This window comes from Somniosus microcephalus, chromosome 19 (assembly GCF_052327205.1).
Source record: "Somniosus microcephalus isolate GS21.2 chromosome 19, FLI_Smic_1.0, whole genome shotgun sequence".
Classification (NCBI taxonomy): domain Eukaryota; kingdom Metazoa; phylum Chordata; class Chondrichthyes; order Squaliformes; family Somniosidae; genus Somniosus; species Somniosus microcephalus.
The window spans coordinates 40,723,299-40,739,197 of NC_141005.1; the positions used below are offsets into that span (position 1 = coordinate 40,723,299).

Sequence of the window (15,899 nt, forward strand, 5' to 3'; positions counted from 1 at the left end):
TAAGAAATAGGAGCAGGAGTAGGCCAATCGGCCCCTCGAGCCTGCTCCACCATTCAATAAGATCATGGCTGATCTGATCCTAACCTCAAATCTTCTATCACTCTGCATCCACCCGAACCCATGTGATCTCCCGGGAGAGGCGAAAAACCAGATAAAGACCCAATGGCCAATTTGGGAGAAAAAAATCTGGGAAATTCCTCTCCGACCCATCTAGGCGATCGAAATTCTTCCAGGAGATCACTCTGTCCCTATATTTTCTACAGTACTTACCTTCTGTAAAGGCGATCTCCACCCCAGCCAGGAACAGGAATAAAACCATCTCCTGAAATCTAACACAGAATTAGAACACAGTAGGAGCAGAACCAGGCTACACGGCCCCTGGGCCCACTCCACTACCCACAGGGCCATGACCATTCCGAACCTAGACTCATGTCCAATTTCCTGCCCGCTCCCCGTAACCCTTAATTCCCTTTACTTCTAGGAAACTATCTATTTCTGTTTTAAATTTATTTAATGATGTAGCTTCCACAGCTTTCTGGGGCAGCAAATTCCACAAACCTACCACCCTCTGAGTGAAGAAGTTTCTCCTCATCTCAGGAGATCTGGGGGTCTTGGTGCATGAAACTCAAAAAGTTAGTATGCAGGTGCAGCAGGTGATCAAGAAGGCCAATGGAATGTTGGCTTTTATTGCTAGGGGGATAGAATATAAAAACAGGGAGGTATTGCTGCAGTTCTACAAGGTATTGGTGAGACCGCACTTGGAATACTGCATACAGTTTTGGTGTCCATACTTAAGAAAAGACATACTTGCTCTCGAGTCAGTACAAAGAAGGTTAACTCGGTTAATCCTGGGGATGAGGGGGTGGACATATGAGGAGAGGTTGAGTAGATTGGGACTCTACTCATTGGAGTTCAGAAGAATGAGAGGCGATCTTATTGAAACATATAAGATTGTGAAGGGGCTTGATCGGGTGGATGCGGTGAGGATGTTCCCAATGATGGGTGAAACTAGAACTAGGGGGCATAATCTTAGAATAAGGGGCTGCTCTTTCAAAACTGAGATGAGGAGAAACTTCTTCACTCAGAGGGTAGTAGGTCTGTGGAATTTGCTGCCCCAGAAAGCTGTGGAAGCTACATCATTAAATAAATTTAAAACAGAAATAGACAGTTTCCTAGAAGTAAAGAGAATTAGGGGTTACGGGGAGCGGACAGGAAATTGGACACGAGTCTAGGTTCGGATCGGTCATGGCCCTGTGGGTGGCGGAGCGGGCCCAGGGGCCGTGTAGCCTGGTCCTGCTCCTACTTCTTGTGTTCTAATTCTGTGTTAAATTTCAGGAGATGGTTCTATTCACAGGGATTAGTGGAGACCTCGGGAACAGGCTGCCAGCTAGGAGTCCTTCAAGGGTAAATTGGGCCTGTTCCTGGCTGGGGTGGAGATCATTTTTTACAGAAGGTAAGTACTGCAGGAAATACAGGGACAGAGTGATGATCTGGATGAGTTTCGATCGCCTAGATGGGCCGGAGAGGAATTTCCCAGATTTTTTTCTCCCAAATTGGCCATTGGGTTTTTATCTGATTTTTTGCCTCTCCCGGGAGATCACATGGGTTCGGGTGGGATGGAGAGTGGAAGTAGATTTGAGGTTAGGATCAGATCAGCCATGATCTTGTTGCATGGCGGAGCAGGCTCGAGGGGCCGATTGGCCTATTCCTGCTCCTATTTCTTATGTTCTTATGTTAATATCACTGCAGTTCAAACTATATTGCATGCTTACAGGCATATTTATACGTTAAACTGCTACCCAGTTTTTCACTTTGGGGAATTTGCTTATAAATTCCATAGCCTTCAACTTTTGTAAAATGGTGCGTATGCATTGATATTTATATTGTTTATGGACAGTAATATCTCTGTGTTAATATCCGGACCAATTTGATGTGTGACTGCCTTGTAACAGGATACTATCTATTAATAACATGGGCTAGTTGTACCATTTCCCTGTAATCAGCTGCAGATTATTTCTCTCTCTATAGATACATGTATTTTTAAGATTGAAGCCAGGTAACCAGAAGGAAAGAGATCAGTCAAGATTGGAATTAACCATACTGCATGATCTAATTTTAAATTGCATTTGGACATGTGCTATTTTCAAGTGAATACAATGATGCGCATGATTTTATATGTTTAATTTTTTTTTAAATTCTCACCTCTTCCCCCAGGCTACTTTTCCTCATGGGTTTTCCCTCATTTTGACGTCATTTCCCCTCTTGCTTCCTCTACTTCCCCCAAAGACCTTTTTTTGGTGGTTCCTTGTTCATCCCCAAAATAGCTGCATTATTTGTTCCCTTTTCCCCATTTTTACTTCACCTGTTTCCTTTTTCTCTCCCTTCACATGAAACATTGATGCCTCAGAAATAAGAGAGAAATAGTATTTCTTAATTATTCATACCTTGTTGAACATTCATACACTAATATTTTAAATGAAGTACAATAACACATTTTTGTTTTGTTATTTTTCAAATTTGCCTGCTCTTCCCCCTTCTGGCTTGCTAGTTTTCCTCTGAATTTGGTACTTTTTTTTGTTTTTTTAAGAAAAATACCCTTTGCAACAATTACGTTGAGAAACTGGGCCTAAAAATGGTGCAGACATGAAAAACTACAGCACTGTGTGAGCTCTTAATGCACTGCTCTGGACTTTGGTTTTGAATTACATACTTATACAGATGAAATAAGAATTGATGCTTGGTTGTCAATCACCACAGCATTGCCACTGTATTTAAAAAAAAAAAGTGCATGTGATTTTAAATTTCTTGTATTTCATTGAATGTAGGTACTGGGGGTTGAGATGGAGGGTGACCTCCCTTCAGGAGACTCGGCTCTTATTAACCTCAGGAATAAAGTAAATGCATCAAGTTCTGCTTCAGGTATTGTGCATGCATTTTAAGATGGATTCTAAACCTGAGAAGTCATGTATACTTGTTTCCATAACATTGAATGGATTTTACCAAGCATTAATTCCTGCAGCTATTAATGGATTGTATTTTTACCCTCTTCTAGAAAGTCACCTTGGACAGTGGCATAGCACTCCAAAACCTAAGGTAAGGAAGATAAAAGAAACTTCAACGGTATTATTTGTGTATTATTTATTTATAGTTGAGTGCGAGGCCTTTCCTTTTTGAGGTTTTGTCTACTGATAAGAGTGGAAAGCCAACTGGCCTACAACTAGTGTTCTCTGAAACAGCTGGTGGCCCTGTAGTTTCCCCACCTCCCTCCTTGGCTTCCACTCAGTGACCTCGATTTTAACCTTCCTTGCCCAGCAAGAATGGTGCGTGGGAGGGGTTAAATTTGGGGTGAGTCGGCTTACTGGCCTGAGGTCACTCCGCTCCCGCCCGGTGTCATTTCATTGTCGCCGACTTTATACTCAGCCGAGGCTCCCGCTACAGGCAGGCCTGCTTTAAATGGAAAAGACATGGCCCGATGACGTCATCGGTGCCATGACATGATTTAAATGTGTGGGTGGTTGGGGGGGGGGGGTCCCACACTGCGTGAAGCCTGACAGCCGGAGCAGAGCGAGAGGCGCCAAATGTCCAGAGGAGGTCAAGGTTGTTATGTATTGTGTGTTCTCCTCCCACCTGCGGTGGCGCTGTCACAGCAGATAAACGGTTGGGTTGTTCTCTTGGTTAAGTTTTAGCTCTCTTTGTTCGGTACTCTCCAGAACTTTCCTTTCCTTTTGAATAAAGCACTTCATGTTTGAATCTCTGAGTTCTGAGTCCTAAATTGTGTCTAGGAAGAAAGGTACAAACACAACAAAGTGGCGACGAGGATCGGATGAGTCTGCGTTGTGGGAACTTTCTTGTTTTCGACTACAAAACACTCGGAACAGAGACGGGTGCAGTGAGTAAACAGAAATTTTAATTTGAAACGTGAGATGACTACTATATTCGGAAACATCGGTGATTTTGATGAAAATGTGGAGCAATGGAGCGCTTATACGGAACGTTTTGACTATTTTGTTTTGGCAAATGCGGTGGCAAACGAAAAGGTCGTGCCTACCTTTGAGTATAATGGGGACAAAGACATTCAACTTAATTCGCAGCCTTGTACAGCCAGATAAGCCAGGAACTAAAACATATAAACAACTAGTGGAAATTCTTGGAGCACATTTTTCACCAAAACCTCTGGTTATTGCTGAGAGATTTAGATTTCACAAACGGAACCAAGAGGAGGGGGAATCAGTGACTATGTTTATTGCTGCTTTAAAAAGGTTGTCAGAACACTGCGAGTTCAAGGAGGTGCTGAATGACACCATTAGAGACAGACTTGTGTGTGGTCTGCAAAGTGCAGCCACACAGAAGCGCCTTCTTACTGAGGACAACCTTACTCTTGAAAAGGCCATTGAAGTTAGTGTCTCCATGGAAATGGCGGAAAAGGAGGCTCACCAGTTGAGTTCAACAGGGAGAGTTCACAAGGTGTCGTCTGAGCCTAAAGGTGCGCGGAACGGCACATGTTACCGTTGTGGGAAAACGGGCCATCACGCTAATGACTGCTGGTGTACGGAGCTGGAATGCCGAAATTGTGGCAAAAAGGGTCACATTGAACGTGCCTGTAGAGGTAACAAAAGAACAGACAGAGCTGGGAAGCATGGAAGCAAAATGTCTGTATTTGGACAAGAGAAGAAAAAGAGTGTTCATTCAGTGCAGTATGATGGAACAAGCAAAACAGAGGGGAGCGACACCTCTGAGGAGGAAGAGGTGCACATACTGACGGTTGCAGGTGGTCCAAATGGCTACTGGGTGTCACCACTGGTGGAGGGACAATCAGTGCGGATGGAGGTGGACACAGGCGAGGCTGTGTCCCTTGTTTCAGACACTGTCTACAACAAAATGCTAAAGCATCTTACCCTTCAGCCAACAAACATTTTGCTAAAGATGTATACCGGCGAACCTGTGGCCATGAGAGGCGCCATTGAGGTGACAGTTAAATTGAACGGACAGACTGCGAAACTGCCACTATATGTAGTAAAGGGAAATTATCCATCTCTACTGGGACGTGCGTGGCTAGAGAAAATCACGCTGGACTAGCCTGCAGTCCGCATGATGTCAAAAGGTGAGTCAGGTCTGACTGCAGTTTTAAACAAACATGCAGAACTCTTCAATGGTGAACTTGGGAGCATGAAAAAGATCAGCGTGAGACTGGACATTAAACCTGACAGCAAGCCGAAGTGTCACAAAACCCGACCTGTACCCTATGCAATTAGGCCAAAAGTTGAGGCTAACTTGCAGGCCTTAGTCGAGAATGGAGTCCTGGAGCCTGTGAGCGTGAGCAAATGGGCCACACCCATTGTCCCTGTCCTGAAAAAGGATGGATCTGTTCGAATCTGCGGGGATTTTAAAGTGACTATTAACCCGGTGCTGTCTGCGGAACAGTACCCTCTTCCCCTCATTGGTGATCTTTTTACGGGCCTGGCCGGAGGGCAAAAGTTCAGCAAAATAGACTTATGGCAGGCTTATCTACAAATGCATGTCGATGACAAATCAAAGGAGCCGCTGACAATTGTGACACACAAGGGGCTATACAGGTACTGCCGCCTTCCATTTGGAATTACGTCGGTCCCTGCTCTATTCCAAAGGGCAATGGATCAGATTTTGAGTGGACTGCCAGGAGTCCAGTGCTACCTGGACGACATCCTTGTCACTGGGACAAATGAGGATCATCTTCTGAACTTGGATGCGACACTACAGCGACTGAAAGAGTACGGACTCAGAGTTCGTAAGGACAAATGTGAATTCTTTCAAGTCTTCAGTTGAGTACCTGGGGCATGTGATTGACGCTACTGGCCTGCATAAGGCGCCGTCAAAGGTCAAGGCGATCGTGGGGCCCCAGCATCCCAGAATGTGAGCCAGTTACGTTCATTTCTGGGGCTACTTAACTACTATGGAAAGTTTATTCCAGACTTAGCAACATTGCTGAAGCCGTTACATCAGTTGCTATGTCAAGGCAAAACATGGAAATGGACTGAACTGTGCAACGAAGCTTTCGCCCAAGCAAAGAATGCATTGCTGAAGTCAGAGGTCCTGACACACTTCGACCCAAAGCTACCCGTGCAGCTAGCATGTGATGCATCACCATATGGTGTGGGAGCAGTCATATCCCATATCATGCCTTCTGGTGAAGAGAAACCTAATGCCTTCGCATCACGCACCTTGAATAAGGCCGAGAGTAACTATGCACAGATTGAGCGCAAGGCCTTGGGAAACGTTTTTGGAATTCGAAAATTTAATCAGTACCTGTTTGGGAGAAGGTTCACACTCCTGACGGACCACCGTCGATTGACTTCAATCTTCGGGCCCCACACCGGAATTCCGTCTCTTGCTGCAAGCAGGATGCAAAGGTGGGCTTTACTGTTGTCAGGACACACATACGACATCAAATATCGCAAATCAGACTTGCACAGCAACGCAGACGGTCTCTTGAGGCTGCCCTTGCCTGTTACTCCCCCAAGCCTCGTCAGATAGACATCTTCTACTTTAGACAAGTGGAGGGAGCACCTGTCACTGCAGTTCAGGTGCGAAGGTACACCCGCAACGATCCAGTCCTGTCTGAGGTAATGGACGATGTCATTCGAGGGAGAGCTATAGGAGATTCTCCTAGTTTGAAACCTTACGTTTCAAAAAGAAATGAGCTCTCTGTCCAGGCAGGTTGTCTTCTTTGGGGACGCCGTGTCATCATTCCGCCACCTCTGAGGGAACCTATACTGCAACAACTTCATACAGGCCACAGTGGGATGGTTCGGATGAAGGAAATGGCAAGAAGCTACTTCTGGTGGCCAGGTCTCGATGGAAATATTGAGGAGAAAGCCAAAACATGTTCCCCATGTCAAAGGGTCCGGAATGTTCCACAGCTGGCAACCCTACACCCTGGGATTGGCCTGCAGAAGTGTGGCAGCGAGTACATGTGGACTTCGCCGGTCCTTTTGAAGAGATGATGTTTATGGTGGTTGTGGACGCTCGTAGCAAGTGGCCGGAGGTCGCTGTGATGAGGTCTACCACGGCAGAGAAAGCAATTGAGAAACTTGGTGAGATGTTCAGCCGTTATGGCCCACCGGAACAACTCGTAAGTGACAACGGTCCACAATTCGTATCACAGGAGTTTGCAACCTTCCTGCATGTGAATGGTGTCCAACACATCAGGTCTGCGCCCTATCATCCCTCTACTAACGGCCAGGCAGAAAGGTTCGTGCAAACTTTGAAGCACGCCTTGAAGGCATCGCAAGGTCAGGGCTCAATCCACCAATGTCTGAACAGCTTCCTGTTGTCCTACAGGAACGAGCCGCATGCCACAACCAAAACTTCCCCTGCTTTGCTCATGATGAAGAGGCAGTTGTGGACAAGTTTTGACTTACTCAAACCTCCAAGGGCAGAGCAGGTTGTCCATCGTCAACAACAAGCTCAAGTTGAAAAGAGAGAGAAAAGAGCCAAGGAGAGACGGTTTCATCCGGGAGAGCACGTCCTAGCTCGAAACTACAACACTGGACCGAAATGGGTTCCTGCTACGGTGATCGCGCAGACGGGCCCTGTGTCTTAACACGGTTGAGACTGCTGAGGACGTCGTCTGGAGAAGACACACAGATCAACTGTTGCTAGGAGCAGAGACCGCCACAGAGGCTCCAACGGCTGGTTGGCCTGAACTGTTTCCGGATGATACCGCAAACCAGCATCCTTTGCCACAGTGCTCTTCTCCAACACACGAAGTCAAAGAGACTGTTCCACCTGTGCAAACTCCTGACTTTCGACTGACACAGGCACCTTCTCTATCTAGGCCTGTGTCAATGCCTACTGCTGTGGAAGCCAGCGATGACCGCCGATATCCTGTCGGAGAGCGGCGGCCTCCAAGATGCTTGGATCTGTAGGCTTAGTGACTTACCCACAAGACTGGGGCAGAATAAACCCCAGGGTAAAGCCAGGGTTTGAGGCAGTCTACCTCTACCCTTGGTTAGTTGAGTGCATTGAAAGTAACTTACCTGTTGAGGAATAATGTGGACCTTTCATTTAAGAGGGGAGGAATATGTTATGTATTGTGTGTTCTCCTCCCACCTGCGGTGGCGCTGTCACAGCAGATAAATGGTTAGGTTGTTCTCTTGGTTAAGTTTTAGCTCTCTTTGTTTGGTACTCTCCAGAACTTTCCTTTCCTTTTGAATAAAGCACTTCATGTTTGAATCTCTGAGTTCTGAGTCCTAAATTGTGTCTAGGTAGAAAGGTACAGACACAACAAAGGTGAGTGTTAAAAAAATGACTTATGTGAGAACTCCTTGTGGGCCGGGAGGAACAGGAGTGCTCCACCCCCTCTCCATGCATTGCAAGGAGTCCTTGGGCCTCCTCAGCCCCGGCCTCCCCTGGATCGTAGTGGAACCCCTGCCCCCCCACTGCAATTGAGTCTACAAGACCCCCCCCCCCCCCCCCCCGCCGCCCACCTATTCTGTCTGACACCTCCCCTCCAATCGTGGAGGAACCCAGCCACCCACCGATTGCCTCCAGACCCTTTCCCCCCACAAGCCTCCGGCTGTGGCCTCCTGCGGTCAGATTCCCGTTCTCACCCGCCGGCCAGGTTATAGATCAAACCGGGTTCGGGCAGGACTCTGGGAACATTTATGTAAATGAGTCTGGACCGTTAAGATCAGCCGGGCCTCCACGTCGCTGGACTCTCCTGGCTGCCCAATTTGGGACTCTCACACCAACCCGCCCTCCCCCCTTTAAATCGGGACCAGTATCTCTCCCCAGTAACATAGCTGAGATTGGGATTTGGTTGTGTGCACGTTTTAGATGTGATGTGTGTCCAACCGCTGGAATATTTTTGTCTACCTTTTAATGCTTAATTTACATTCATACTAGAGATCTAGTAAATAACATATGATGCCTGTTATAATTAATTTTCCTGTCCTGTCCGCACTATTCTCCAAAGAGAAAACTCTTAGTGCCCATTAATTCCTTGGTGACTCCTACCATGAATTTATAGTGAACACAATAATGCCACAGCCCCTTATATTCTTCAGATATGTAAAAAAAAAAATACACTCAGGCTGCAAATTTTGTAAAACTAACATTTAATTTTTGATTTAATTCTCAGCCTTCATCATTAGAGAATGTTAGCTGTTCAAAATCTATTGGAGATTCAAAGATTAACTTTGGGAAAATGCAAGATTTTGCTCTAGCAAATGCAGCAAGATTTAAAACCTGCTCTACAAAAGCCATTCACCCAGTTCCAAAATTGAATGGTTGTACAAAAAACGTGAGTAACATCTGTGGAGTTTGAGCGGAGCCAAACCAGGCGACCAAATATTTTTCGCTTTCTTCTCTTCTGTGCCTGTTTTCATTTTCTGTTTTCATTTCATTACTGATAAAGTAAGTGGATTTGCATTTCATATATTCTTTGTAAATTGGTGAGGAGAGCTGCCCTGATTGGTAGTAGAAATTATGTATACAGTTGCCATTATTATGGATTATAAATAAGTCCTATTCGTTCAGGGTTTTACTAATCTATAACGCAAAATTTTATTAAAGTATTGGATTACGATCAGTGATATCCTGTTTTATAAAGTAAGATAATCTAACAATACTGTCAGTCATGGTTCAAAACTCCCACAACAAGAGAAATATGATTATTCTGATGAATATAAAATATTGTATATGGTTCTAAAGAGTAATCTGTTAATTGAATTGGCAAAATTGTTGATAATTTCCATCCATAAGCTAGCTTTATGTAATTTTCTGACATTATCTTACTTTATTAAAACTCTAACAAAAACTGGATAAAAAGTTCTGATGACATTACCTTTTTATCCCCAGAATGGAAACGTAGATCTGGAGAATGCCACCATTCAGAAACAACGCAATGAGTTACAGCTGCTTGTTGCAGAACTAAAAGACCGGGACAAAGAGTTAAATGAAATGGTGGCCGCACACCAGAAGCAGCTTCTGGCCTGGGAGGAAGATCGCCTGCGCATACTCAGCCTAGAGGAACGATGTGCCAAAGCGGAATGTTAGTACTGTTTCAAAAAGATTCTAACATAGCTAACAGGAAGGATGTGAAGGCCCTTGAGAGGGTGCAGAGGAGATTTACCAGAATGGTTCCGGGGATGAGGGATCTTAGCTACAAGGACAGGCTGGAGAAGCTGGATTTGTTTTCATTAGAGCAAAGGAGGTTGAGGGGTGATTTGATAGAGGTGTACAAGATTATGACGGGTTTGGATAGGCTCGATGGGGAAAGGCTGTTCCTACTAGTTGATGGTAGAGGACTAGGGGACACAGATTTAAGGTTTTGGGCAAGAGATACAGGGGAGATGTGAGGAAAAACTTTTTTACGCAGCGAGTGGTGAGGACCTGGAATTCGCTGCCGACGGAAGTGGTGGAAGTGGAGACACTCAGGCCTAGAAATTCAGTGGCCTGCGCCACCAGTTTGCGCCCACAGAGGGCTTTTGCGCCACTGTGCAAACCTACCGCGATATTTAGCGGGGCGCTAATGGCGGCGTTAGCCATTAGCGCTGCGCCGCCACCGATGATGTCATCGGTGTGCGCAGCGCCCCGCTATCGCCCCGCTGGCCATATTTGGTTGCTGCCGCCTCCCCCGCGCTGGCCGCAAACAGCGACCGGTACACGGGGCCTACCTGTGCCGGTAGTGGGGCGATTTAAGGTGGAGGTGCGGCCGGCCGCTTTTTCGGCGGCCGCCTGCCCGCACCTCCTTCCCCGGCCTCCTACCCCCCCCGCCGCGGCATTGCCGGCTGTTTCCAGAGAGCCCGGCACTTCTCCTTGGTGCCGGGCTCATTTGCCGGCACTCGCGAGCGGGGATCGCGCTGTTGCAGGCACCCCCCCCTTAAGAATTAGAGGAAGGCCTGCAGTACCGCAGGCTGCCGTGGCGCTGCGGCACTTTACACGCCGATATTCAGTTTCAGCGCCCCAAGTGGGGCGCCGAAACCCTTGTTTAGCGGCCGGCTTCAACTTGGGCCGCTGAAACTGAATTTCCCGCTGGCGCAAGTGGCTCCGCTCGCAGCGGTAATTCCGGCGCCCAGGCGAGCTGGGCGCCCCTAACTGAATTTCTAGGCCTCAATGTTTTCAAGGGGAGACTGGATAGGCACTTGAGTGAAATAAACTTGCAGGGCTACGGGGATAGAGCGGGGGAATGGGACTGACTGGATTGCTCTACAGAGAGCGGGCACGGACTCGATGGGCCGAATGGCAGCCTCCTGTGCTGTATGACTCTATATCCAGCCGACTTTTCAACAGAAGCTAAGTGCCAGCAGTTTATCATCTCGGTCCTGAGATGTGTTACTGCCTTAGAGCACCCTATAAGACTGTGTGCTCTTCTGGATAAATTAGTGGAATTCTTTTCTTGAAATCACTTTTTTTGCCAGTGGGAATGTTGTAAATCACTTTTTATGACAAACAATATCAGGATTTATTGTACAACAACAACAGTTTGTATTTATATAGTGCTTTTAATGAAGTAAAATGTTCCCAAGGCGCTTCACAAGAGCGTTATCAAACAGAATTTGACAGAGAGCCTTTATAAGGATCTATTGGGACAGAGAGGTAGATTTTAAGGAGTGTCTTAAAAGAGGAAAGAGCGGTGGAGAGGTTTAGGGAGGGAATTCCAGAGCTTGGGGCTTAGGCAGCTGAAGGCGTGGCCGCCAGTGTTGGAGCGATTAAAATCGGGAATGCGCAAGAGGCCAGAATTGGAGGAGCGCAGAGATTTCGGAGGGTTGTAGGGCTGGAGGAGGTTACGGAGATAGGGAGGGGGCGAGGCCATGGAGAGATTTAAAAATAAGAATGAGAATTTTAAAATCAAGATGTTGCCAGACTGGGAGCCAGTGTAGGTCAGCGAGCACAGGTGGTGAGTAAATGGGACTTGGTGTGAGATAGGATACAGGCAGCAGAGTTTTGGATGAGCTTAAGTTTATGTAGGGTGGAAGATGGGAGGTCAGCCAGGAGTGCATTGGAATAGTCAAGTCTAGAGGTTACAAGGCATGGATGAGGGTTTCAGCAGCAGATGAGCCGAGGCAGGTGTGGAGTCGGCCGATGGAACAGAGGTGAAAATAGGCGGTCTTGGTGATGGAATGGATATGTGGTCGGAAGCTCATCTCTGGGTCAGATACGACACCAAGGTTGCGAACAGTCTGGTTCAGCCTCAGACAGTTGTCAGGGAGAGGGATGAAGTCGGTGGCTAGGGAACGGAGTTTGTGGTGAGCACTGAAGACAATGGCTTTGGTCTTCCCAATATTTAGTTGGAGGAAATTTCTGCTCATCTAGTACTGGATGTCGGACCGGCAGGGTGACAAATCAGAGAGTGGAGTACAAGGGAATATCTGTGACACTTGTGGAACTATAGCCCAGCATTAGTCTCTGCTTTCATGAATGAAGAGAGGAAAAAAAGAATTTCCCATAATATGGCCATGTAGATGCCATAGCCTTGAGTATTTGTCTGAAAAATGACAGCCTTGCGTATAATTTATTCTGATTAACTGATCACAAATTGACTGGCCATTTCTCAGGCGAGGTGCAGTAACATTGAATTAGTAACCAACCCAGCATAGGTCGATGCCTTCAAGAGAGAAAGGAGTGAAGATGCATAATGTACTCGTTATAAATTATTCTTTTTAAAAACACATCCTGATCAAATCAATTTTTGGGGGGATTAGAAGGAAAACATTCTCTACCGATCAGGAATGTGCAAAGGGAGAATGGATGAATGCATAATCCAATTTTTAAAAAGTTACTATATAAACAGTTAGTAACATTGTGTTTTAATAGATGAACTGCGAAACAGGAATGAGATCATTAGAACATTAAATGCGCAACAAAAGATTTTGGAATCTCAGCAAGCTGATTGTCTAAAAACACTCGCCTGTACCCAGCAACTGCTGAAAGGAATGTCTGAGAAAGCAGCAGAGGCAGCTGGCAACTGGGAAGAGCTAGAGGTAGGACTGCCAGTAACAACATCATAGTTAGTCTGCCTCGTAAATGCCCCTTTAAAATATATTGATGGATTCTGCTTGCCTCAACCAGGACAGGAACAAAAGTCTGAATTCCTCCATGCGGGAGCTTTCTGCCCAGCTGGGACAGTTACAGGCCCGTGAACAGGAGCTCACTACAATGCTGGAATTAAAGGTACTAAAATTCTGCTGCAAAAGATGAGCAAATGCTCAGTGAATATTCAGAAAATGTCCTCTAATCTCAACTATAAGCGGATCTTAAAACTTCCATTCATTATAAAATTCAGGTGTATATGGGATGAATAGTATGTCACGGTTAGGTCATTATACAGCACCTGAAGCCAGTAGTTTTTTGAAGGAAGAATATTAAAGTTTTCTTTGTCTGACATAATAACATTTTTGATAATTGACCTTCGATTTCAGGTAACTTCAGTGAATACAGTATTCAACACCTCTCGCCTCTAATCTCATTTTATGAAGTGCCTTGGGACTTTTTAATGTTAAAGGCACTATATAAATGCATACTGTTGTTATCCACCCAGATGTGACTTGTGATTCTGGCCCTGGAGTATTTATGTTAAATCTATATTGCACCCCAGTATTAAAGGACATAAAAGTCTGCATGAAGATGTGTCTTATATCAACATTTAGGTTTTGGTTTCTGCAAATCACTTTGTTTGCCGCAATAACTATGTTTTTGTTACTTTTTGTCTAGGACAAAGATATGGTGGAAGCTACCAATCACATCATGGATCTTACAGCTAGGTTTAAAACCTTAGAAGGTGCACTGCGAGAAGCCAGGCTAAATGAGACAAACACAAGAAAAGAGGTGCATGACTGCAAACAGCATTCAAAGAGACTAAGACATGAAATCTGCAAGCTTAAGGGTAAGCTGCGAGTTACCATTGTTAAAATATTGAGCGTTAATAAATCTGTTTGTTATGGAGGATAACAATTTGGTTATAGATACTTAAATGATACATTATGTAATCATAAGCCAGTCACAATGCAGTAATGATACCATGTGATTACTTATTCACCAGTGTACTTCACAGCTCACCTTACATCACTGTGCAGTCATGGACCAGTGTGCAATATACCTGCATGGTAGTGCCATTGAAAACATTGGGATACATTTTCATGTTCTGTGCCTGGGGAAATTGGATGGCCTGGGTGCAGCAAATGCTGGTAAATCAGGGTGAGAGGAGCGCACACCCATAACAACCTGCTCAACTTTTCTGTCCATTTAAATGAATGGATGGAAACTATGAGGAGTTCATTAGGAGCATGTGCTCCTCATCAATTTTTCTGTGACCAGGCGCAGGAACAGAAAAATCAACCTCTTAGACTAGACAAATGCTAACTCTCTCAACTTTAGAAGTAAAAATTAAAATAAATAATCTAAAACAAATTGGGTAAAGAGCTTACATTAATATATTGACTTCAATATCTCATGTCCTTCTAAAGTACTTCACAGTCAATAAAGTATAATCACTGTTATTTTATAAGCAAATGTGGCAGGCAATTTGCGCACAGGAACTCCCACAGACTTCACTGCAATGACTGATCAATTATTCTGTTTTGATGGTGTTGATTGAGGGGTGAATGTTGGCCAGGACATTGGGAGACTTCCCTGCTTTTGTTCGAAAATGGGCCATAGGATCGTTTGTGTACTTGAAAGTCAGATGCAACCTTGGTTTAATGCCTCATCCAAGATATGTCACGTCTGACAATGCAACACTCCCTCAGTACTGACATTGAAGTACTTGGGTCCTGGAGTGCAGCTGGCACCCATAAAACTTTTGATTCAGAGGCGAGAACACTACCACTGAGCTAAGCTAACACCCAAATTAAAGCAGCTTTATTTTCTCAAAAGGTCGCAGTAACGTTTCCACACCAAAAACCTCTTTAAATTGTCCCTGATTGAGCAGATGGGCAGGTAGCTATGCTTCTTCCAATATTTCTTATGAACCAGACACTCATCGATGTGGTGGAGTGACATGGGTCGATTTAATTTCCAATTTCCCTTTCCCTAATTCCAATTCGGAGAATCCCACAAGAGATTTCTCTGATGTATCAAGATTTGAATCTAATATTTTATTTGGTTAAGACTATCGAATGTTCTGTGCTTTATGGAATTCTTCCTGGTTGACAACTTTGGAAATTTTCAAATGTAATATTTGTGGATGTTAGAAAATATGGTTCACATATCTTTATAATAAAATTTCTTGTGTTTATGATCATTGTCTACATTGTGACCATCAAGTCTGCCAATTTATTCTTCCTCTTTAGATAAATCTTTTTTTTAAATTGTATTTTCTAGTTTTCTCTTCCCTTCTCCTCCTCCTTTCATGAAGGTTCTGGCTCACCCAAGTGGCCATTCTTCAAGTGTGATCCTAGGTAACATTGGCTGGCTATGTGACTGGGGGCATCACAGCTGAGCCTTGCAAAATATCCACACACACATACTTACCAGCAGGGGTCACCAGATAGTGAGAGTGCTTGGATAGCTGATTTGGAAATGAGTGAAGGCGGGTGAGAGAAGTGAAGGGGGGAAAGCGAGAGACCCAGAGAGAAGTGGAGGGGAGAAGAGGGACCTAGTGAGGTGGAAAAGGGAAAATAGAGATACAGTAGAGAGTGAGAAACACAGAAGGGAAAGAGATCGTGAGACTGCTTGGTGGAGTCTGGCTTGAGAAAAATATGAAATTATATAAGACCCTAGCCAAAAATGTTAGATAACTACTGATAGGACCAATGACTGGCCAACGCACACGTGCAAAAGTCTGTCCTAAATGGTCAAACATAACTTTATTTCAATAATGCTGTAGGCTAAGGGACAGAGAGATATAGCTTACACTATAGATTGGGTTCTTGTGGGAATAGTACTTTAGGTGGGGAGAAACAGACAAGACCCCCTGTTTA

The 15,899-nt window shown here is 45.0% G+C and overlaps 1 protein-coding gene across 2 annotated transcripts in view; it reads left to right on the plus strand.

Annotated features, from left to right (window-relative positions):
• ccdc62 (coiled-coil domain containing 62) overlaps positions 1-15,899 on the plus strand; it is a 46,048-nt gene that overhangs the window by 2,222 nt on the left and 27,927 nt on the right. For both annotated transcript variants that reach the window (XM_085961680.1, XM_085961681.1), the window contains exons 2-8: positions 2,826-2,919; positions 3,053-3,093; positions 9,119-9,280; positions 9,838-10,030; positions 12,796-12,962; positions 13,051-13,152; positions 13,693-13,864. In XM_085961680.1, coding sequence (XP_085817806.1) covers positions 2,826-2,919; positions 3,053-3,093; positions 9,119-9,280; positions 9,838-10,030; positions 12,796-12,962; positions 13,051-13,152; positions 13,693-13,864 — 931 coding nt within the window. The remainder of the gene's footprint in view (positions 1-2,825; positions 2,920-3,052; positions 3,094-9,118; positions 9,281-9,837; positions 10,031-12,795; positions 12,963-13,050; positions 13,153-13,692; positions 13,865-15,899) is intronic.